The sequence below is a fragment of the Anabrus simplex genome, chromosome 1 (genome assembly GCF_040414725.1).
Source record: "Anabrus simplex isolate iqAnaSimp1 chromosome 1, ASM4041472v1, whole genome shotgun sequence".
NCBI lineage: Eukaryota > Metazoa > Arthropoda > Insecta > Orthoptera > Tettigoniidae > Anabrus > Anabrus simplex.
The window spans coordinates 831,041,774-831,066,324 of record NC_090265.1 but is presented as its reverse complement, the minus strand read 5'-3'; the positions used below and the strand labels follow the sequence as shown (position 1 = coordinate 831,066,324).

At 41.2% G+C, this 24,551-nt stretch overlaps 1 protein-coding gene across 1 annotated transcript in view; it reads left to right on the top strand.

Annotated features, from left to right (window-relative positions):
- Positions 1 to 24,551, top strand: part of LOC136857191 (uncharacterized) — a 971,464-nt gene that overhangs the window by 835,397 nt on the left and 111,516 nt on the right. Inside the window, exon 3 of the mRNA XM_068227647.1 lies at positions 13,579 to 13,721. Coding sequence (XP_068083748.1) covers positions 13,579 to 13,721 — 143 coding nt within the window. The remainder of the gene's footprint in view (positions 1 to 13,578; positions 13,722 to 24,551) is intronic.

The following is a 24,551-nucleotide window of genomic DNA, read 5'->3' as shown; positions in this document are numbered from 1 at the left end:
CTTGCACATGCTGAAGAATGGCGGTTGACGTGGCGTGCGGGGCTGCCACCGCTTGGCGGCGGATGCGCCGATCCTCGCGTGCTGACGTCACTCGGGCTGCGCCTGGACCCCTCGCACGTGCCACATGTCCCTGCGCCAACCATCTTCGCCACAGGCGCTGCACCGTGGACACATCCCTATGGGTATCGGCTGCGATTTGACGAAGCGACCAACCTGCCCTTCTCAGCCCGATCACCATACCCCTCGTAAAGTCGTCTGTCTGCTGGAAATGCCTCCGTTGACGGCGGCCTGGCATTCTTAGCTATACACGTGTCCTGTGGCACACGACAACACGTTCTACAATGACTGTCGGCTGAGAAATCACGGTACGAAGTGGGCCATTCGCCAACGCCGTGTTCCATTTATCGTTCGCTACGTGCGCAGCACAGCGGCGCATTTCACATCATGAGCATACCTCAGTGACGTCAGTCTACCCTGCAATTGGCATAAAGTTCTGACCACTCCTTCTTGGTGTTACATTTGCTCTGTCAGTCAGTGTAAATCTTCATACAACTATTGAAAAGGGCAGGCTAAAGAATATGACTACGACAGGCATAGCAAGACGAGTTATCTGTACCATTTTTTATGAATGCTGCGGAGTAGCGCGGGTCCACTAGTTTTCAATAAAATTATTTGTCACTACCGTCACCAGTACCGTTATAAGCACCTGTTCATGAAAACTGTAGTGAAAGAAAAAAATGCCCACTTCTTTTTTTTGTGGTATCGAATTAACTCAGTGTTCTTTGCAGTTTCGATATGAAATTAGGGCTATATCCCAAAGAATGACATATCCACATTTGAAGTTTTGGAATACGAAACTCTCTCCGGAGGAAGGGCTTTATTTCTATGCAGTGGTCTTCTAATAACCGCCGGGCTGAGTGGATCAGACGGTTGAGGCGCTGAACTTTTGATCCCAGCTTGGCAGGGTCGATCCTGCCTCAGTCCGGTGGTATTTGAAGGTGCTCAAATACGTCAGCCTCGTGTCGGTAGATTTACTGGCACAAAGAATACTCCCGCGAAACAAAATTACGGAATCTCGGCATCTCGGAAAACCGTAGAATTAGTGGGCCGTAAAAACACAAACATTATCATGATTATTATTTTAATAATCATATTTTCCCTGTACTGGAAACAATCTTGCCACGTTTACGACAACTAACAGATGGCCCTGGAAGATAAAATTTAATCATTTTTATCGAACACGCGTTTCTTCCCTTTCCTGTAAAGTTACGTCTGACAACTTTTAACGTTTTCGTCTGGGGTCTATCTGGAACTAGTGTCATCAGTTTTGCATGGACAAAAAACCGACTTCATGGTAACTAGGCAATCAGTGTTCGATACCTTATACGTAACGCTATTACCGTGTGCCAGAACTCTGCTGCTTCAACCACTAAATGTTTTCATTCCTCGCTTAAAGGGGAAGGAGGACCTTCTAGACGGTGACGTCATCTCTGAGGCCAGGAGATTTGTGGAGATGTGTGGTGAAGGTGAAAGTGTTGGTGGCCGTGGCCTATACTAGGAACTGCCCCGGCATTCGCCTTAGTGCTGGACAATGGAAAACCACGGAAAGCCATTCTCAGGACAGCCGACAGTCGGGACCAGCCCCTCTCAGTCTTCCGAACACACAGGCGTAAAGTCACGCTAGACCCGTGGCTTCCCCTCCTCTACTCGGTTGACCGGTCGGAGGGCAAGAACTGACGGACCACAGACAAGCCGTGGCCACTCTGCATCCGCCGACCCAGAAACTCCGCCTTCTGTGAACAGTAGGTGCAAATGGCGTCGTGTTTTAAAGCAGTTTCCACTGTCTTTGACTGGCGTTTCGTCTAGGTCACAGCAAAGCCCCTTACAAGGGGTAACGTCACCTACCACGTTTATGCATAATTCTTCTCCGGTTTCACTAAGAGATGGCACCAGCGAACACGACGCAGGTATGAATTTGACAAATGCGTCAGTTTGTTCATCTGACATTAACCCACCAAGACACACAAGTTGAGTCCGCCAAACACTCGCGTCTGGGTTGTATCGTTCAGTGATCATGTCGACGTTTGTGCCTGAAAAAGAACATTTGCGACACGCATTGCTTTTCTTATTAAATCAAAAGAAAAAGGCTGCGGAAAGTTATCGTTAGCTGGTAAAAACATATAGTGAACACGCTTCATCGATAAGAACATGTGAGACATGGTTTAAACAGTTTAAACTTGGTGACTTCAATGTGCGCGCTCTGGACTCAGACTCAACAGCAATTGGCACAAGCAATAAATATGTCACAAGAAACAATCAGCAGACGTTTATGAGCAATGGGGAAGATCAGTAAACTCGGTAAGTGGGTTCCACACGATTTGAATCAACGGCAAATGGAAATCACAAAGTCACTTGGGAAATGGTGCTTCAACGCCACGAAAGAATGATTTTTGTATCGACATGTGACGGGTGATGAAAAATGGATTTATTTTGAAAACCTGAAGCAGGGAAAGTCGTGGCTGTCACCTGGCGAAGCCGGTCCTTCAACACCAAGGCCAGATTGCTTCGGCAAGAAGACCATGTTTTGTGTCTGGTGGGACCAGAGCGGAATTGTGTCTTATGAACTCATGAAGCGCGGCGAAACGTTAATGCACAACGCTATCGCCAACAAATGATTAATTTAAATCACTCATTGATCGAAAGACGATCGGAATGGGCCAGAAGACATGGCAAAGTGATTTTGTTACACGACAATGCACCATCTGACACAGCAAAACCAGTGAAAGACACCTTGAAATCCCCTGGATGGGACATTCTGCGGCACCCGCCGTACTGCCCCGACCTAGCGCCATCTGACTATCACCTCTTCGCATCAATGAGGCATGCACTCGCAGAGCTGCACTCCAGCAATTTCGAGGAAGTTGAAAAATGGTTCGACGGATGGTTCGCCGCAAAAGACAAGCAGTTTTTCTGGCATGATATTCATAACTTACCTTAAAGATGGGCGAAGTGTTATAGAAGCCGATGACCAATATTTTGAATAAACAAAAAATATGAATTTCCTTTGAAAATTACGTGTTTTCTTTACTACAAAAACCGGCAAAAACTTATGCATACACCTGGCAATGCAGCAGAATATTTTTCGTAGCACTTATTTTTGCGAATATCTGTGGCCATAAAATTGTATGCTAAATCAACGTGGATCTTGATAGGTGGGGCTGTCTTATGTCATGTCATGGGAATATTGTGTGTTGGAACAACTGCCATTGTTGGACATAGCCAAACAGCCCGGCACTATAAATCTTTTTATGTGCACTATTCAGAGTTGGAACATTTTGAAAATGTATTAATCGCGAATATCTCCTTTATCGTTCCTCGTGCGATTAAACGCATGATACACAAAAGATCTTAAATTCTATTTTCGACAATTTATGTTGTGTAGCATTTTGCTATCCGATCAGTAATACCAGAGATATTTGAGCAATAATTATTCCACCTTCCATTAACAGCTTCTCCATTCACTTTCAGTAAAATAAATTGTAGCTAAGATATTAGTTTCTTCTCCCTTGACCTAAAATATAATTTGTCATTAAATGTTGTTTAGCCGTTTCCTCGTGATGCTCATACATACATACATACATACATACACACGCCGGGCGAGTTGGCCATGCGGTTACGGGCGCAGAGCTGTGAGTTTGCATCCGGGAGATAGTGGGCTCGAACCCCACAGTCGTCAGCCCTGAAGATGGTTTTCTGTGGTTTCCCATTTTCACACCAGGCAAATGCTGAGGCTGTACCTTAATTAAAGCCACGGCCGTTTCATTCTCACTCTCATTCCTTTCCTTACCCATCGTCGACATAAGACCTATCTGTGTTCGCGTCGTAAAGGCAACTGTAAAAATTTACCGTACATCCGTACATACTACATACAGACAGACAGACAGACAGACAGACAGACAGACAGACAGACAGACAGACAGACAGACAGACAGACAGATAGATAGATAGACAGACAGACAGACATCATGGAAATTTAAGAATTTCATTAGCTGTTTATTCTCGACTATACTAACACCTATATACCATGTTTGAAAACTCTGTCCATTGTACAGAGAAACGTTTCATTTATTTTGATAGATACCGATGATACGTTGTTTTGCTCATAACGTAATAACAATAATATTAGCCGGGCTGAGTGACTCAGACGGTTGAAGCGCTGGCCTTCTGACCCTAACTTGGCAGGTTCGATCCTGGCTCAGTCCGGTGATATTCGAAGATGCTCAAATACGTCAGCCTCTGCGGGTAGATTTACAGGCACCTAAAATAACTCCCGCGTGACTAAATTCTGGCACTTCGGCGTTTCTAAAAACCGTAAAAGTAGTTAGTGGGACGTAAAGTCAATAATATAATTTCTATGCTAATAACTTGACATGTGAATGTTTGCATAGGTTTCTGCTGTTGATCTTAAATGTGCCATGAAAAGAGTACAGTCTAAAAGGAGTGCTTGTCCAGAAAATATAGCCTACCCCAATATGCAGTGAAAGGATGCAGGGACGCTCTTTGATGTCCACTTTGACTAATTATTAACAAATCTCTGCAACAAAAAACAGTATTCCTGATTTTTATAACATAGCAAGTGTGTGACCAATTCACAAAGTTGGTAATATTGAAAACATACATACTTATAGACCAATATTAATACTATCAGTCTTATACAAAGTGTTTGAGGATAAACTTAATTGTAACATCTATCGACATGTTGAGAAAGTCGTCATAGAACAACAACACGGCTATGCAATGCAGATCAACGAGTTCAAATTTAGTAAACTTTACCAATTTTGTGTGATCAATTTTATATCAAGGAGGACAAGTGGATGCCATATACACGGACATGACAAAAGAATTTCAGAAGATTGATCATCATAAACTTCTAAAGAAGCTTCACAGTTTTGTTTTTAGCCCAAACCTGGTTGAATGTTTCAACTCCTACTTCAGGAATAGATTTCAGTTTGTTAGCTTCATACATGTACAGGATAATTTTAGGCATTAACCAAGGTTCAAAATGATATTGGTTCTGTATTGAAAAATTCCAAATTTCAGTTACATGCAGATGACACGAAAATGTACAGGCATATTTCTTCAAATCAATATAATGAAAAAATATAACAAGCCCTCACAGCACTGGTTGAATGGGGGAAAACACATTTCCTTTCAATTCATTGTTAAGAAATGTGAATAAATGATATTTATTAGAAAAGGTCTACCACAAATGCAATTATATAAAATGAACAATATCAGCCTAAACACTAGCTGAAGAAATGAAGGATTTAGGAGTAACATTTGATAATAAACTTGTGTTCAATGCACACATACATAACGCCGTAAATAAGGCCTATAGGAACCTAGGATTTCTAATGAGAAACACAAACAAAATTAAAAAACACAAATCCATTGTACAGGTATATCATTCACTAGACATAACAGTAAGAGAATATGCACTATAATCTGGATTCCATCATGTAATCATATATAAAAGAAAGAGAATTTGTAGAAGATAAATTTCTAAAATATTTTTATTTCTGTATCTCTAAAGCGAGTTCAAAATATGTGTCTTATGATGACTTAATAACAAATTTTGCCATAGGTAAGTTCCATACTAGGGAAATATTAACGAGTGTACATAGAATTCTCAAAGGTAAAGCAGATAACCGAGAGGCATTCCACCAAATACAACTGTATGCACCGTTTGGAAGTAACAGAAATAATTTAACTTTCTTTATTAAACGTTAAAACACAAATCACCATACAAATTCACCATTAAACATAATATGTCCGTAAATTAATAGAATTCCAAACGCGGAAATATTTCACGGGAAGAGTGTTTTCTTCAGGTCACAACTTATAAATCTCATTTTTTGTCCCGTATTGCCATCAACTCAACTAAGGTTAGTTCTTAAAGGTCAGTCGGAAGGGAACTTACACAGAGAGAATACATAAATTAAATAGAGTACCATACTTGTGTACTATGAAAATTTTATTCCTAAGATTAATTTAGATTAACAATGCATATTTTAGGAGAAATTAAAATATGAGTTTGAAACATACACTTATCACTATCCATAGTTCATAATTATAGTATTAGGTCTCTTATTTTCATTTTTATTGCATATTATTTATAAGATTAGAAATAAGAACTGGGAATGTTCTGTAAGTGGGCAGAAATGGCTGTTGAAAACAAAGCAAATAAATGTATAAATTGTTTATTATTCAGTTTTCATTAAAATATGTCTAGCCGTTTCCTTTTGATGCTCGTGCATACATACAGACAGACATTATGGAAATTTTAAAATTGCATTTGTTATTGTTCTCGATAATACTAACACACATGTACTAATATTTGAAAACTCTGACAATCTATAAACAAACTTTCGTTTTGTTTTTAATAAGATAGATAACGATGATTTGCTGTTTTGTTCATAACGTAATAATAATTCAGTCACTGTGTTAATAACACAGAACGTTACTATCAGTAGAGAGCGAGTTCGAGGGTTATTTAGTATAATATCAGACTTCTCTCTTCAAAAACAAGTATTCTATTTTGCACATAATGTTCAGAAAGTCAAAACAAATTACACAGATCCCGTCATGTAGTGTCGTTAATTTATATGTTCCTGTATTATTATATCTCACCATCTCGCAGTCAGCTTTTAAAGTAATGGATTTTCTAGCTCCCCTCATTAATCATGTTAATCATGGCGAGCTATTTCATATTTGACGCGGGTGAATGGTTAAAACAAAATCTGAAAGAGAAGCTCAGGGGCCTATGAAAGGCTAAATATTGAAGGCTTTAGTGAAACAGTGTACAGTGACATTACAACACGGTAATAAATAAGCACATTCTAACCTGTGATGGTTATTAATGTCAGCAATTCTGTCAATGATGATGATGATGATGATGATGATGATGATGATGATGATGATGATGGGAAAATACTCGTGTCTACAGCCGAGATGATGCAGGTATTCTGAGGCACATCCGCAATGGAGTGAGTTTGCACGTACCATTCTAACCACACACCAGCCCTCTTGCCATTCTGTTGTTCTTAAATCTATGACAGTACCAGGAATCTAACCCGGGCCACCGAAATAGGCAGCTAATAGTACTACGTAGGCCTACAATAATAATAATAATAATAATAATAATAATAATAATAATAATAATAATAATAATAATAATAATGACTCGTGTCGAAGATTCTTTTTTGTTTTTTTTTTTTGTTTTTTTGCAATTTACGTCACACGGACACAGATAGGTCTTATGGCGACGACGGTATAGGAAAGGGCTGGGAGCGGGAATGAAGTGACCGTGCCTTAATTATGGTACAGACCCAGCATTTTCCTAGGATGAAAATTGGAAACCACGGAAAACCATCTTCATGGCTGTCGACAGCGGGGTTTGAACCCACTATTTCCCCGAATACAAGCTGACACTACGTGACCCGAACTACACAGCTACTCGCTCCATACTCGTTTCAACATCCTGGGTGGTACAGCAGTTGTCAAACACACCCCAAATCGAGGTGAACGGCATGTACGATCCTAACCACATACAGCACTCTTACAATTCTACCATCTTAATTCTCTGGCAGTAACAAGAATCGGATCCGTGGCTCCAAGGATGACAGTTAATACCATAAACGGATATCGTACGCTACGGAGATGGACAAAATAATAATAATAATAATAATAATAATAATAATAATAATAATAATAATAATAATAATAATAAAATAAATCACAAAAAATCATGCATTTTGACAAACAGAACAAATTCCAGAGGAGTGAAAAAAACGCATTAAATCACCCGCTACACAAGAAAGGAGACAGAACAGATGAAACAACTACACAGGAATCTCACTAGTATCAGTTGCATACAAAATTCTGTATCAGTGTCTTCTCGGTAGAATACAACAACAACAACAATAACCACAAATCGGAGAATATCAGGCAGGATTCAGACCATGCCGATCGAGACCAGAGAAAATCCTGAACCTAAAGCTAATCCTAAGACATCAGAGAATTTTTAGCAAGAATTTAGTCTGCACCTTTGGTGATTTCAAGAAGCTTATGAATCAGTTGATCACAAATCAGTCTGCCAAACATTGAAATATCAAGTTTTAGACACCGACAGACATGAGGTCTAGTGTTACATTCATGGTGGAAATCACAGATCCCTTTGAAATCAAAACAGAAGTAAGTCAAGGAGGTGGACTCTCACCTTTACTCTTCAACTGCGCAATACAAGAATGGTGCAAGCAGAAATCAGTCCTCAAATTTCACCAACCAACCATTCACTTTAGGCAGAGGAAAATCAGCATAGATTGCCTAGCATTTGCCGACGAACTAGCAATCTTAACCCGATACATCTTTACAGACCAAAATCAGATTGAACTCCTGTAATAAATTGCGGAAAAGGTAGGCCTTCAGATATCTTTTGAAAAGACAAAATGCATGATCTCCAAGCACCAAAATTCATGGGGACAAAATATAGCAAGAAACGAGTGTCACAATTTAAATATCTTGGCGAAGAAAATCGGGAGAATGGACTCGAAACAAAAGCCAATGAAATTAGATGCCCAAAGAAGGAAACCGCAAAACAACTAACCCAAAATTTCTACAACAAGAAATATATCTCCAAACATTAAAACTCAGTCATTAAATCAGAATGTCTTTATGGATCAGAATCGCTATTCTTACCTCGTACAGTGAAGCATGTCTGGAGTGACGTTCGCGATGGCAGCAGTGATCATTTGTCTGAGATGCACTAAGCCACGTATATTTTCACCATAATCAATGTTCTTATCTGACAAAAAGGCCATTGGAGAGAAATTGGAGACTGCAGGTGGTGACGGAATAGGGCCACCTCTACCAACCTAACCATTCGGAAAATTAGCATTCATTGCTTTGCATACTTTTGCTTTAAAATGTGGCGGCACCATATCTTGCATGAAAATAACCTTGACACCAATTTCTTGTTCGATTTGTTGTATCTGAGGGAAAATAAACTGAACAACCTACTGGCCGGTCCACATCGTACGGTCTGGCTACACAGCGCACGTTCAGATGTGGTATTCATACCGAGGGGTTCACCCGATCAATGTGAAAGTCAGGCAACGACTACCAACAGCGACTTAAGAAAAACTTTCCCCTTCAGTTTGAGACAACAATCGCCTCAACGTGTCCATCCAACTTTAAGCAGCATATTTAAATATAGGTATTCATTTTCGTTGAAGCTTTACGTTCGGCTTTAGCAACTTGGGGACCTCTATTTATTCCTGGCAGCTTTGTACAAGTTCTTTCATAATTTCAAGGGTTATTTATCTAATTCATAATCATGTATGTCAAAAACATTTTCTTAATTCTCCAATATTCTACCTGAGCTTCAAATTTAATTTAATTAATTTAATTAAATTCAATTAATTTTCATAATGTCTTTCAGACACTCACTGATATAGGCACCTTGTAAATTGATGTAACAAATATTCCAGTACTATTTCTATACTGCTTCGCTTTGTTCTTTAACGAAAGAATTATAGTGCTTGTTCTCACAATCGCACGGTGGGCCTTGATTAAATTTGCTGACATTTCTTCTGTTCTCCCTGTGTATTCCTTTCCTGCATTTCCTTTTCTCCTACTCTCACTCTGTGTGACGGCAATGGTATATATCCTCAGAATCGTCTGCCTGTAGTAAGAAGCGACTGAAAGGGGTTTCAGGGGCTGTCAACTTGGGAGCGTGGTTGGGCGACCACAGTTCTCATAGCTGAATCTGGGATTGCCTCAATTTAGTTTATCAGGCATCTCACATTGATCCTCCCAATCCCACTGGTCAACTCTTCTTCTCTATATTATGTTTCCGAGGCCTCGGGACTCCACTTTCACCCCTTCTTGGCCTTCTCTTTTTATTTTACTGTTACATTCATTATTCGATATGTCAGATCTCTCTCTTATTTCCTCTGATTTGAGTTACGAGAAGGTGTATTCGCAGTTGTACTTCTTCTTAAAACAATAATCACCCAGCAATTAGCTGCACTGTTTCAGTAACGTAGCTATCAGCTTGCATTCGGGAGATAGTGGGTTCGAGCCCCACTGTCGGCAACCCTAAAAAGGGTTTTCCGTGGCTTCCCATTTTCACATCAAACAAATGTTAGGGCTGTGCCTTAAATAAATAAACCCTCGGCCGCTTCCTCCCCACACGTAGCCCTTTCCTGCCCCATCGTCGCTATAAGACCTATCTGTTATGGGGCTGTACCTTAATTAAGGCCACGGCCGCTTCTTTCCCACTGCTAAGACTTTCCTATCCCATCGTCGTCATAAGACCTACTTGTGCCGGTGTGAGGTAAAGAAAGTTCTATAAAAAATACCAATCTATGTCGGTGCGACGTAAAGCACGCTGTAAATAAAACAATAATCACCAACATCACACCACCTCTTCTCTTGTAATATTCTTTATCCTTTAGGTTATACCCATAGTCCTTCTTTGGGGATTCTCTATCGTACCCCTATTATTCATATCATTCTAGCACCTAAAATATCTCCAGAAAATTCAATTTCAGCCATCGTTTTCGTTGTAGTTGTTACACGTGCCGTTAATTCTGGCCTTTCATTGGCTGTTAGGGGATTAAACCAATCGTCCATTGAAAATGGGAACATTTACTCTCAATTGAATAAATCAGTGCCTTCAAAACAAGTTAAATCATGTAAATTACGCTAACAGGGAAACATCGGCAATGGGTTAGTCGCCGATCGCGATGAAACTTGGAAAACACATTGAGGTACACGTAAAAATGATGTCGGCATCAATTTTGGGTGCCAACATTCATTAGAGCGTTAACTACGGGGCCTAAAAGTTGCGACATTTCAAATTCCGCGCGATCAGCGGTGAATACCTGCTGGCCAATGCTAAGCTGGCACACTGCGTACATGGAGATACGCCTATGCACCTCCTCCCCCTCAGCTCCAATTGGTTCGCCACCACAGCCGGCAAGCGCGGGGAGAAGGGAAACGTGCAGTGGCGAACCAATTGGAGCGTGGAGGGGAGGAGGTGCAGAGGCGTGTCTCAAAGTACGCAGTGTTGCAGCTTAGCATTGGCCAGCAGGTATTCATCGCTGATCGCGCGGAATTTGAAACGTCGCAACTTTTAGGCCCCGTAGTTAACGCCCTAATGAATGTTGGCACCCAAAATTGATGCCGACATAGTTCTTACGTGTACCTCAATGTGTTTTCCAAGTTTCATCGCGATCGGAGACTAACCCATTGCCAATGTTTCCTTGTAAGTCGCTTCGTCGGATGATAGTGCTCGTCAAATATAACAGATGGCATCCATAACTCCGTCTGCGTGCTGGAGAGACTAAGCCCCTCAATTGCTTGAATGAATTGCTATGGCTTTATCCTTTTGAGGTACTGGACTGTCCTTCCTACAGTCTAGACCGAGTAAATTCTATTTCACTGGATCGTTGGAAAATATGTAGCGCCTACTGAAAGACCAATTACAATAGACGGTGAAGCAGTCATATCATGGCTTTAGGTAACTTAGTTAAAACTTATTTTACTGGGCGAGTTGACCGTGCGGTCAGGGGCGCCCAGCTGTGAGCTTGCGTCCGGGAGATAGTGGGTTCGAAATGCACTGTTGGCAACCCTGAAAAGGGTTTGCCGTTTTCACACCAGAAAAATACTGGGGCTGTACCTTAATTAAGGCCACGACCGCTTCCTTCCTAGTCGTAGGCCTTTCGTATCCCATAGTCGCTATAAGGCGTATCCGTGTCGTTTAGTGTCTTGTAACTGTGATCTTGTACTTGAAAGTTGGCAGGTCCAACTCCAGGGACAGCAGCCTCAAAGATGGATTGCAGAATGTACTCATTCTCACAGTAGGAAGCTGCCGAGGTTGTACATTAGTTAAGCCTACTTTCCGTATAGCAGCTTTTAGCTGCTGGGTCACTGAAAATTGTTATTAGTATTAGAATGAAGGTCCATCACCAGCCAAAAATAATCCCCAATGAGAGATATTGTTACCTTCGCGTACAGGTTGATCGTAAACAACGTGAACCGAGTATATGAACATTAGAGCGTTGCTCATACTGATAAGTACTTTGAAGAAACATTACGTCGATATCTCGCGCTCTTGTCATTTCACCAGCTGCTGAATTTAGTCAATCAGATCACTTCTCAGACGAATTCAAATGGGCTTTGTGAGACGGTGTTGCTAAATCTGCACACGGCTGGAGAGTCATGCCGAGAAATGAACATCAAACACTAACACACCGTGGCTTTCAGCCAGTGCCACCGTAGTGTGATTGTTATAGTCCGAGCCTATCATCAGGCAGGTCGTTATTCAACTCCCTCCCTTGGAGAAGTTTATTTCTTCTATTGACTCTCTCAAGCCCGTCATAAGCCACGTGCAGATTTAGCAACACTGCCTTACATAGCCCACCTGAAGTCACCCGCGAAGCGGTCTGATTGACTAACTCCAGCAGCTTGTAAAATGACAACGGTGCGATGTATCTATTTTTTAAATTATTTATCTGTATGACTAACCCTTTTACGCTCATATATCCGGTACACGTCGTTTCCGACCACGATGTATACATTACACACACTTTTTCCACGCTTAAATAATTTTATTCCTACATTAACGCCATTTAAACTAAAATTTCATCGGTTTTTGGTATTGTTCATTTAATGATCATGCCAAATATAAACTACCCCTTTTTACTACTACAAGTTAAACTACTATGATTCACCATGGTATTTTATAGAATATTTATTGTTATGAACATATTAAGAAAGCCGTGATGTAATTTTCTTTTACTGGGCTGAAGAAGGATAAGATTTAAATATTGTTTTTGAACGTATGTTTAATTGATAATGACTTCCATTCGGGCTTCTCGGAGGGAAGCGGTGATATTATGTCGTCTTCGGATCGTCTACGGCATAGCAACGCACTCCTACTTACTGAAGGGCGAAGCCTAAAACTTCCGAGTACCATCTCCCTCATCCTACGAGACGACGAGCAGTCAACAGAACTCGTCATCCGTTTTATGGAGGATAGTGTTCCATTTATACCGTGTATAAAAGCATGTTATATATAAATTTGTATTTTATTGTTAACTAAGTTTCATTCCATTAACTCTGTTTTAGTTTGTGAATTTTAATGTGTTATTTTAACTCCTGACTTGAATTATATATATAACTGTACTTCAAAACAATACCTTATTCTTCTGTAATCTATATTTTCTATCATTTTATCAGAAAATAAGGCATTGCGAATTAGATCCACTGATTATTTTAAATTCATAGTCATTTTCATTTGTTTCAAATTCTAGTCAGTGGATACGTTTTCAAATTTGAACTATCATGCCATTTCATTCCATCTCGTACCATTAGGGGCCGGTGACTTAGATGTTGGGCCCCTTTAAACAGCAAGCATCATCATGATCATCATTAAATTTATTAAAATGTCTTCGTTCTATGGTATGTCACTAGTTCTAAGGAGAGCATTTGTGTTTCGTTCGAGGTGCGCAGTGCTTTCAAGTTGGGCATGGGCTGTATGGACGACTTCTCTCAAACGTGTCTCTCGGTACGGGACCGAAGACTTCTCGATGACCAAGTAGCGGGAGCAAGGCACACCTTCAAGTTCCTCTGCGACGATCCTGACTTCCAAACAGGTAAGCTCCCTTCCTACCATTTTCTTGGTCGTTAAGTTAGAATGAGGAAATGTGATGAACTTTTAAAATATGCCTGGTCCTGATGTCTACATTCATATCTATAAATGCAACTCTTTCTCCTCTACGGTCTTTCTCCTCCATTTCTTCATCTCCGTTTCCATCCCCGGTGTACCACCGATCTTAGTTTACTGCTGTCATTTTCGAGGTCTATTTTTGACGATAAAATATCACGCATTGTTGATGTATGGCTGATGCTTTCTGTAACCTGGGGATTTTTGACATCCTGATGTAGCTTTCATTTGCAAAGAATTTGTAATCTGTTGTTTATACAAGTATATTAATTATAAATAGGGTAATAATTACAAATGAAAAGCCAGTTCACCTTCTGAAAACGTGGTGGCAGTATGACTAAGATTTCCGTAAACTGGAAGCAGCTTTTAAATAAGGATTTCGTTTCTGAAGCTTCAACTCGCCAAAGAATGTATAAGCTTAATAAGACGTTTGAGATGACGGGTTCGGTGGTGTATGCACTGTGCTCCGGGTGACTTTTATAGGTATGTACAGAAGAACATATGCAACATCTAACTGAAATGATTCATAAATCACCAATTAAATCATTTGTAAATGCATCTAGTTACATATCAGAGATAAATGTAAGAAGAATGTTGAAACGTTTGGTATTTAACCCTTACAGACGAACGGTATTCATATACTGTACCAGTAACTGACACGCACATAATTACGCGCGTGATCGAGCATGAGAAGTACGCAGGGCGTGTGCGGTCTTAGATCAGGAGAGTGTGCAGAGAGGGAATTGCAGTTGAATAAATATTGCATAGCAGGCCACACTCCATTTTATTAATATTAACAAATGTAAATGAATTCCCTGTGATGCCATTGAATCCTTGACAAATTGGACTGGCATACCATCAAAATTTGATATTTAAAAATAAAATAAAATTTTTTCTTGTTTGAATTATATTAGTGATAGACAATTATAGTAAAATGGTCAAAGTTTATTCTTGAAGTATCAAGCAAACGCTCAATTCAAAACGAAATAAATAACGAAATAAAACAAGTTACTTCTTAAAATAATCAGCCAGTTTGACTTAATAGGAAAACAAATAAAGATCACTCTTGAAGTTCGTAATTGAATGCCTAATTCAAAATTATCGCAAATTAACCAAATTTTCACTCTTGAAATAATTAATCAGTTCGACGTATTGTGAAAATAAATAAAGCTCTAATTCACTGGAAAAATATCTAACGAAATGGCTGTCTCAGTTTTATTCTATAAATGTTCTTCAAAGTTTTCTTCCACTCGTTAGCAAGTTCGCTTGAGCTTTGGAGTAGCTCTGGTAAGACTTAATACTACACTGGCTTTACGTGTAAAATTCAAAGTTATTTGAGAAATTGAAAGTCACTTGAGGAATTGAAAGTTACTTATGAACTTGAAAGTCAAATTCGAAGTCACTTGAGAAATTGAAAGTTACTTGGAAAATTGAAAATGACTTGTGGAATTGAAAGTTAGATTAGAAATCACGGTTCATTTTAATTCGCTCCGTCTGCCTGCATCTCTCAGGGCCGTAGTACTACGTATCCACCGGCGACCAGGAACACCATCACCACGTATCCTCCAAAGCTACCACGTCTCCATCGGTGGAAGTTCACAAGATGATACGGATGGTTAAGTCTGTGCACGTGGCGTCAAATTGCACACGCCACTTCGAGTGTAATAGCATCTTCGGTTCATAATTAACAAGTGTAACGTTCGTAGTGAAATTTCACTTATGATATTTTGCAACACCCACTTCCTCTGCAAACTTCGACCATAGTTTGCGTTGTATATCTCGAGAAGGATAGCGTTTATATTTCATATTCCATAGTGGTGTTCTTTCACAAACCGCATTTATCAACCAAGGTTCAACTGAATAATGCGATTGAACCGTCACTGTCTAACTACACAAGTTCCATTCGCTGAATGCACTGTGTTCCCGAATGTAAGTTTGAATACAGTTCGTGAAGTCTAAGCAAAGTCTGCACATTCTATCTCACATATCGTCGCTGCCGGGACAAAACCTCCTATGTGAAATATTTTAGCTTAGAACTCTGGCCGGTAAGGTTCTGTCATCTAAGGTGCAATATTGTGTGAATATTGTCAAGGCATTCTCGCTCTTCATAATGTATGTGCAGCGGGTCCGTATATCTCCACAAATATTATCACATAGGAGGTTTTGCCCCGGCAACGACGACATGATAATGTCGTAATATTCAATTACACAGTCCATGTTCCCTTACGTGAAATAATGAGCACGACATTTTAAGAAACAATCTACTGTCTATCTAGCACACCGTAAAGCATTAATGCTCAGTTTACTCGTCTATGTTCCCTTACCTGAAATGATAGGCACGTAATTTTAATAAACAGAGTTCTAACTAGCTGGTCACTTGCAAAAGTTCAAATACGTAAACTGTTTCATTAAATTGTAAGTTGTATTGTTTACTGACAGTTCTGTAGCATACGGCACAAAATAATATGTCCAATTCACAACACTTGGGTTTTCAAACAAACAACGTAAAATGGTAAAGCGTTTGAATGCTTTTTTTTTGCTAGGGGCTTTACGTCGCACCGACACAGATAGGTCTTATGGCGACGATGGGATAGGGAAGGCCTAGGAGTTGGAAGGAAGCGGCCGTGGCCTTAATTAAGGTACAGCCCCAGCATTTGCCTGGTGTGAAAATGGGAAACCACGGAAAACCATCTTCAGGGCTGCCGATAGTGGGATTCGAACCTACTATCTCCCGGATGCAAGCTCACAGCCACGCGCCTCTACGCGCACGGCCAACTCGCCCGGTTTTTGAATGCTTTAAATAAGTCTTTTAGAAGTGGGCGAAAAATTTCAGAGTATAAAATTATACTGCTGTCAGAGTCGAAGTTCTCACCTAGGCCGTACCTCACTGATACTGAGTTCGAAGCTGTAGATGTTCGGAACTTGGCATTCCACGCACTAAGTTAAATCACGCTCGCTGGTACTACGTCATGCAGCAGACCTTCACCGGTCTCTGCTGTCGGTCGCTGTGTGTCGTTCAGTTTTCAGGCTCGCCTTTTATACAAAAGCTTGATCCTGGGCGTGAACGTCATGGATATTACCCGATATTTTAATATCTTAATATCTCCTCAAATAGTCCAGCTATCGACTGGAAATTTGAGTACGAGCTATGTGTTAATGCCAGCTATATGATTCATTGTCCATTTACTATTATCTCATCAGGAAGTGAAATAGAAAAAAGCATCTACATCATTCCTTCTGACGTGTGGGCCACGTGTTCCGTGACGTCGCGGTCGTGCCTTAGCAAGCTGCAGCAGAGCTTGCTAGCAGGATGCGTTGCATCACAGACTACAACGCGCACAATTTAAACTTTTGAAACAGGCCGTGCAGTCTCCAATTCTTCGATTACGGGCAATTGCAGGCGTACCCGGATGCTTCCTGTTTCAATACGTTTGAAAAGACATATTTGGACGGAATTTTCACTTGTTTATTTTTGTTTCCTGATGAAATATTTATTCTTCTACTTTAAGTAAATGTGTGGTTTTTACATGTTTCGTGCATAAATGTGTCGGCTTGAGGTCGGCGAGGCACCGCTGCAGGGAGAATTTCATGGTCCCTTTCGATGTTTTAAATTCAAGTTTGGTGCTCGTTGTTACAGAATAGCTCTCCACAGATGGCTCCACGTGAATTTTTTATATGCAGCTGTAATACTGCTTGATAATGGCAGCTTCCATGTATCAGTGACCGCGTGTTTTCAGTGCAAATATTGTCAAGTTGCTTGTACACGTGTGTGGATTTGGATGTAAATTTGTTGTCATTGGCTCTAAATATCGAAATATAAAAACGAAACAACTTATTTCTCCTGGTAACCCCTATACAAAACCTAGTAAACGAAAACAATGAAAAAGTCGTACGTACTGAACAAAGTTGTGCATCACAATCAAAGATTAGACCCACAGGCGATAGCAGTGTTCCAGATGACTGTGAATTACCTGGTGAAAATTTGAACATAATTATTGGCACAGATTGCCTTCAGAATTTCATTAATGTTACAACATGCCCTAGTTGCTTTCAAAGCTCTTCCTTTAAGGTTAAGAACTTCGAAAATCAAAGATTTGGATGGTCTGTAATTCTTGGTTTGGCACGTGAACTGTATGGTTATGAAACCCAGACATTCTGTTCTTTTAAAAGGCAGCAACACATTCCGTGTCAGAATTAGTTTGGAACTGCTTTGCGTTCTAACTGCAGTTCCATACAAGATATGACATATTTTATATGGGCAACATTGTATCATCTGACTGCAAATATAAAATGGCCAATAAAAAGCTAGTAATCAACTTGACAGTCATAAGTATAAACCACTAATACCACTAGACGTCCTACGTGCAATGAAATCCCTGTATGAAAGCTCCCACCTACACAGTGGACGAATTCTAATACTTCCAGGGAGGAAGAGAGAAGAATAATCTAATGCACAACTTTGAACTTAATTTACTCAAAACTAGCAATTGTGTTTATATTTCATGTTCAAACATCGATAAGTCAAGTTCATATTCAGCTGTCTACCTCAAAGTGGTCTCACATTAATGATAATTAGTTTGGGAATATCCTGTACTAAAATCTTCTGTGGGTAAGAGGTGACTAAAAGGAGCCCCAGGGGCTTTTAATTTGGGAGCGTTGGCTGGCGACCATGGGGCCCTTAGCTGAGTCGTGGCATTGCTTTCACTTTTTTGTACCAGGTTCCTCACTTTAATCTATCTTGTCCGATCTCCCTTGGTCCACCCTTGTTCTTTTCCGACCCCAATGGTATTAGAGCATTCCAGGCCTAGGGAGTTTTTCATTTTCACGCCTTTCGTGGCTCTTATTTCTTAGTCTTGTACTTCATTTTTCGAAGTGTCAGATCCCTTCTTTTTCCTTTCACTCTCTCTCTACCCCCTGTGGATGGGAGACTGCAGACGTAGATTACACCCATGGTATCCCCTGATTGTCTACTTATATAGGAGCAGCACCATTCTGTGCGGAACATTATGAGTCTGAGTGTTGCTTGTGAAAGGTCATCATGTGTATTCCACTGTGTTCAGTATGGTCTGCGTTACCTGTGAGTAGTACCAATTTATGTGCAATACCATGGGTCTACGTTGCCCATGGTTAGTACTACTATGTGAGAAACACAACGGGTTTGGCTGACACCCATGATTAGCACCACTATTTGAGAAAAACATTAAACTGCGTTGCCAGAGAGTAGTATTATTATGTGAGGAACACCATGGGATTGTGTTACCTGTGGGCGTTACCATAATGTGTGATGCACCGTGGGTCTGCTTTGCCTACGATTAGTACCACTATGTGAGCGACCCTGTGAGTATACGCTATTTGCTTTACATCGCACGGACACAGATAGGTCTTATGGCGACGATGGGATAGGAAAGGCCCTGGAATTGGAAGGAAGTGGCCGTGGCCTTAATTAAGGTACACCACGGAAAACCATTTTAAGGGCTGCCGAGAGTGGGGCTCAAACCCACTATCTCCCGATTGCTGGATACTGGCCGCACTTAAGCGACTCGTGAGTATACGTGACCTGTGATTAGTACCACTGTAGGAGGAACACCATGGTTCTGTTTTACTAGTGATTAGTGTCATCATGAGGGGCCGGTGACCTGGATTCTGGACCCCTTTAGATTAGAAGCATCATCCCAGTAATTAAGACGACGTGAATTTTATCCACTGTATATTTTTATTTCATGATCATTTTCTCATTGTCCGACTCGTTGGCTGAATGGTCAGCATACTGGCCTTCGGTTCAGAGGGTCCCGGGTTCGATTCCCGGCCGGGTCGGGGATTTTAATCGCTTCTGATTAATTCTTCTGACTCGGGGACTGGGTGTTTGTGTCCGTCCCAACACTCTCCTCTTCAAATTCAGACAATATACCACACTACAAACCACCACAGAAACACGCAATAGTGATTACATCCCTCCATATAGGGTTGGCGTCAGGAAGGGCATCCGGCCGTAAAACAGGGCCAAATCCACATGTGCGACCCACTTCGCACCCGCGACCCCACAGGTGTGGGAAAAAGCGGTAGGAAAAGAATAAGGAGAAGAAGAAGAACATTTTCTCATTACCATTCGTTTTAGATTCTAGTCAGTGGATATATTTCGAAGATTGAATATGTAGTTCGTTACACCTCGTACAATAAGGGGCCAATGACTTAGCTGTTGTATGTGTATATTCAGTCTTCAGCCCTAAGGCTGATTGGATCCTCAACAGCTCTGCCATCAGCTGCCATAGATGGCCTAGGCATCACTGAAGAGGCGTACTAGGGAAATGAGGAGTGAGGTAGCTTCCCGTTGCTTTCCTCACCGAGCCAGAAGTTGCTATTACATATCAGTCTGCCAAGCCCACTGAAATGCATGCACCAAACGACCCGATGAGCAACATTTTCACGTTAGGCCCCTTTAAACAACAAACACACAAATCCTGTACTAAAAATGAGAATAATATATCCCCGTTCAAAAACGGAATACGAAGAAAGGATTTCTGTTGTTGTTGAAATTTTGCATTTTCAAAATAATGTGCTATACTTCTTGGTGTAATGGTGATACACTAATACATTTTGTAGGAGAATTCAATAACACTAATTATAATAGTTCAGTGAAGGAAACATTAAATAAATGCATTTGAGTAGTTGCTAGGTGATCTCAAAACAGGACAATTTCTTAAGGAAAACATTTTTGGACACCCCTTAAATTATAAATTGTGCAATCAGATGGCATAACTCTCTTAATTTAACTTCCAGTTAAAGATTAACAACATTTTTAAAATGTTTTTGTAAATTTGTGGATGTTTTTAAAAACGTACCGTTTTACCTTATGCTACTACAAGCTCTGCACGAATACGATCCCGACACGAACTTTCAAAGGGATCTTGTAGAGTGACGAAGCTACATTTGAATTTAATGAACATACACTGACTGACAGAGCAAATGCAACACCAAGAAGGAGTGGTTCGAAAGGGATGAAAGTTGGGGAAAAAACAGAGACGGCACGGACGAATAATTGATGTTTATTTCAAACCGATATGCAGGTTACACAATGCGCACGGCATCGACTCAGTAGGATGTAGGACCACCGCGAGCGGCGATGCACGCAGAAACACGTCGAGGTACAGAGTCAATAAGAGTGCGGATGGTGTCCTGAGGGATGGTTCTCCATTCTCTGTCAACCATTTGCCACAGTTGGTCGTCCGTACGAGGCTGGGGCAGAGTTTGCAAACGGCGTCCAATGAGATCCCACACGTGCTCGATTGGTGAGAGATCCGGAGAGTACGCTGGCCACGGAAGCATCTGTACACCTCGTAGAGCCTGTTGGGAGATGCGAGCAGTGTGTGGGCGGGCATTATCCTGCTGAAACAGAGCATTGGGCAGCCCCTGAAGGTACGGGAGTGCCACCGGCCGCAGCACATGCTGCACGTAGCGGTGGGCATTTAACGTGCCTTGAATACGCACTAGAGGTGACGTGGAATCATACGCAATAGCGCCCCAAACCATGATGCCGCGTTGTCTAGCGGTAGGGCGCTCCACAGTTACTGCCGGATTTGACCTTTCTCCACGCCGACGCCACACTCGTCTGCGGTGACTATCACTGACAGAACAGAAGCGTGACTCATCGGAGAACACGACGTTCCGCCATTCCCTCATCCAAGTCGCTCTGGCCCGGCACCATGCCAGGCGTGCACGTCTATGCTGTGGAGTCAATGGTAGTCTTCTGAGCGGACGCCGGGAGTGCAGGCCTCCTTCAACCAATCGACGGGAAATTGTTCTGGTCGATATTGGAACAGCCAGGGTGTCTTGCACATGCTGAAGAATGGCGGTTGACGTGGCATGCGGGGCTGCCACCGCTTGGCGGCGGATGCGCCGATCCTCGCGTGCTGACGTCACTCGGGCTGCGCCTGGACCCCTCGCACGTGCCACATGTCCCTGCGCCAACCATCTTCGCCACAGGCGCTGCACCGTGGACACATCCCTATGGGTATCGGCTGCGATTTGACGAAGCGACCAACCTGCCCTTAGCCCGATCACCATACCCCTCGTAAAGTCGTCTGTCTGCTGGAAATGCCTCCGTTGACGGCGGCCTGGCATTCTTAGCTATACACGTGTCCTGTGGCACACGACAACACGTTCTACAATGACTGTCGGCTGAGAAATCACGGTACGAAGTGGGCCATTCGCCAACGCCGTGTCCCATTTATCGTTCGCTACGTGCGCAGCACAGCGGCGCATTTCACATCATGAGCATACCTCAGTGACGTCAGTCTACCCTGCAATTGGCATAAAGTTCTGACCACTCCTTCTTGGTGTTGCATTTGCTCTGTCAGTCAGTGTATTACTGGCCATAATTGTGTTTACTGCACATCTGGAAATCCAAATTCAGGCATTGAACAAATATTAAATGTACCCGGCGTTTCGATACAGATAGGGATATGTTGTAGTGGTATGATAAAGCCCAATTCATTATCGACGGAACATTAACCTTCGGAAAATAAATGCTTTATCCAACAGTCATAAAAATGTTGCCTAATATAGTCCACTTTTTTTAATATATAATAAAGAATTTGGCAACAAGACACCAGCACATTGCACTTACTGTCCCAGACTTTTAAATATATATTTTAACGACTGGCCAAAGAAAAGAGGAACTATTGAATAGCTAGCAATATCATCTGACTTAATAACTTGTGATTTCTTCATGTACAGTATCATGAAGGGCAAGGTTCTGTTTTCGAGAGACCTCCAAGTATGGGACAGTTGTTGAAAGTAAATTTTCAGAAGTGTTCAGTCCTGATTTCTGTGACACAAGCTCTGAACCTGTTGAAACCTTGAAAACAACGGTGGTTATTTCGAGAAGTTAACATAACATGTATGCTATATGCATTGTCACTAAACTGACTTATGTCGGACTTGCATTTTACTACGTTGATCTATGATTTTTAAATGTATTCAGTGCGTGAAAAATCTGGCGACTGTGTCGGCCAGTGAAATTATCGAAGGTCTTGCACAGCGTGCTGATTTCCACAGCCAGCATGTGGGTGGATATTATTCTTGACCAGGAAATCACTTTTCTGTTGCAAGAATAAAAAATAGTACAACTCTTATATCTACTTCGCACATATAGATGATCTACTTTTGTACCAAGCCAGGTCCTGCATTGATCCATACAGTACACAGCGCCGATATGTCCCTTAGGAATTGTTATTGCCAGGCCACTGGAGAACTCTGTTTCATTACTACGATATTAGTGAAATCTTGCCATAGGAAAATTAAACCATATAACTTCCATCCATCGAATGAGGGTAGGTATGCGCGGAATCCGTCTTCGAAGAGAAGGAGCTGTTACAATAAGATATGGAACAAAATTTAAAATCAGTGCCTTTCGAATTTCTTAAATATTGTAAATACATAATATTGACTTTGCAATGCCAGTTTGCGAATTTGTGTTTCTCATTGGTTTACAAGTATCTGATTAGTAAAGTTTCTTTATGGTTAGTATTAAGTTGTCTTTACCAAATATTCCAATATATGGCTATATGCATCACTTCATTGTAAATTTTGTCTTATGAGCAGAGGATATCTTATTACTGTAGGGTTTTCACTGATATTAATTAACTAACAAATTAGAATTTAAAAACAAATTATGGTTGTAGGGCCTATATGAAGATGACTTGTTTGTCTGCGAGACAGACTCATTTTGTTTTGTTCTGCTTTTCGACTTTTTATATTACTTTATAAATCTTATCTGTATGTATTGCCTTTTGTAATTGTAGATAACCTCTGTAAAAGAAAATGTTGAAGTAATTAAATAAAAAATTGACCCAAAGGCCATTAGTTACTTAGTATAATTTGCGATTCCTTGTGGGAGCAGAACGCAGACAAAGAATACACCTACGGTATCCCCTGCCTGTCGTAAGAGGCGACTAAAAGGGGTGACCAAGGGATGCTGAATTTTGAACCATGCTATCATCTGTGGTACCATCATGCGAGGAATACCATGAGCTGACTTTTTCTTGCGATTAGTACCACTATGTGAGAAACACCATGGGTTTGTGGGTGGGTTTGGAATACCCGTGTATAGTATCCATCACTATGACGGAGACACCCCATTCCAGGTTCGGTTGGAACACCCGAAGCAGGTAAAAAGGGGTATTTCAGAATTTGGATGTGGACGTCATGGGTCTGCGTTTCAAGAAACATCCCATGTCTGGGCGTTGTATGTGATTTGTACCACTATATGAGCGACGCCTTGTGTCTGCGTTGCCTGTGATTAGTATCAACTATGTGAGGAATTCCACGGGAAAGTAGGGATCACTGGTATTAGTTACCACTATGTGAGGAACACCATGGTTTTGCGTTGCTTATGAGTGGCACCATTATGAGAGAAACACTACAGGTCTGCGTTATATGTGAGTAGTTCCACAATCTGAAGAACACCGCGAGTCAACGTTACTTGTGATTACTACCGCTACATCAGAAATACAATGGTTCTACTTTACTAGCGATAAGTACCTTCAAGAGGGGCCGTTGACCTGGATTTTGGACCCCTTTAGACAACAAGCATCATCGATTCAGATTTGTGCTTTGGGAGCTGCCCCTTGGTCAGTATATACCATTGTTTCAGGTTAGTTTCCAGGAAGGTGGAGCATTGCGGGTCGGATCATAGTCATTGCACATCGTCGTCGTTTTGAATTTTAGTCAGTGAATTGATTTTGAGGTTTACTCAGCCTAC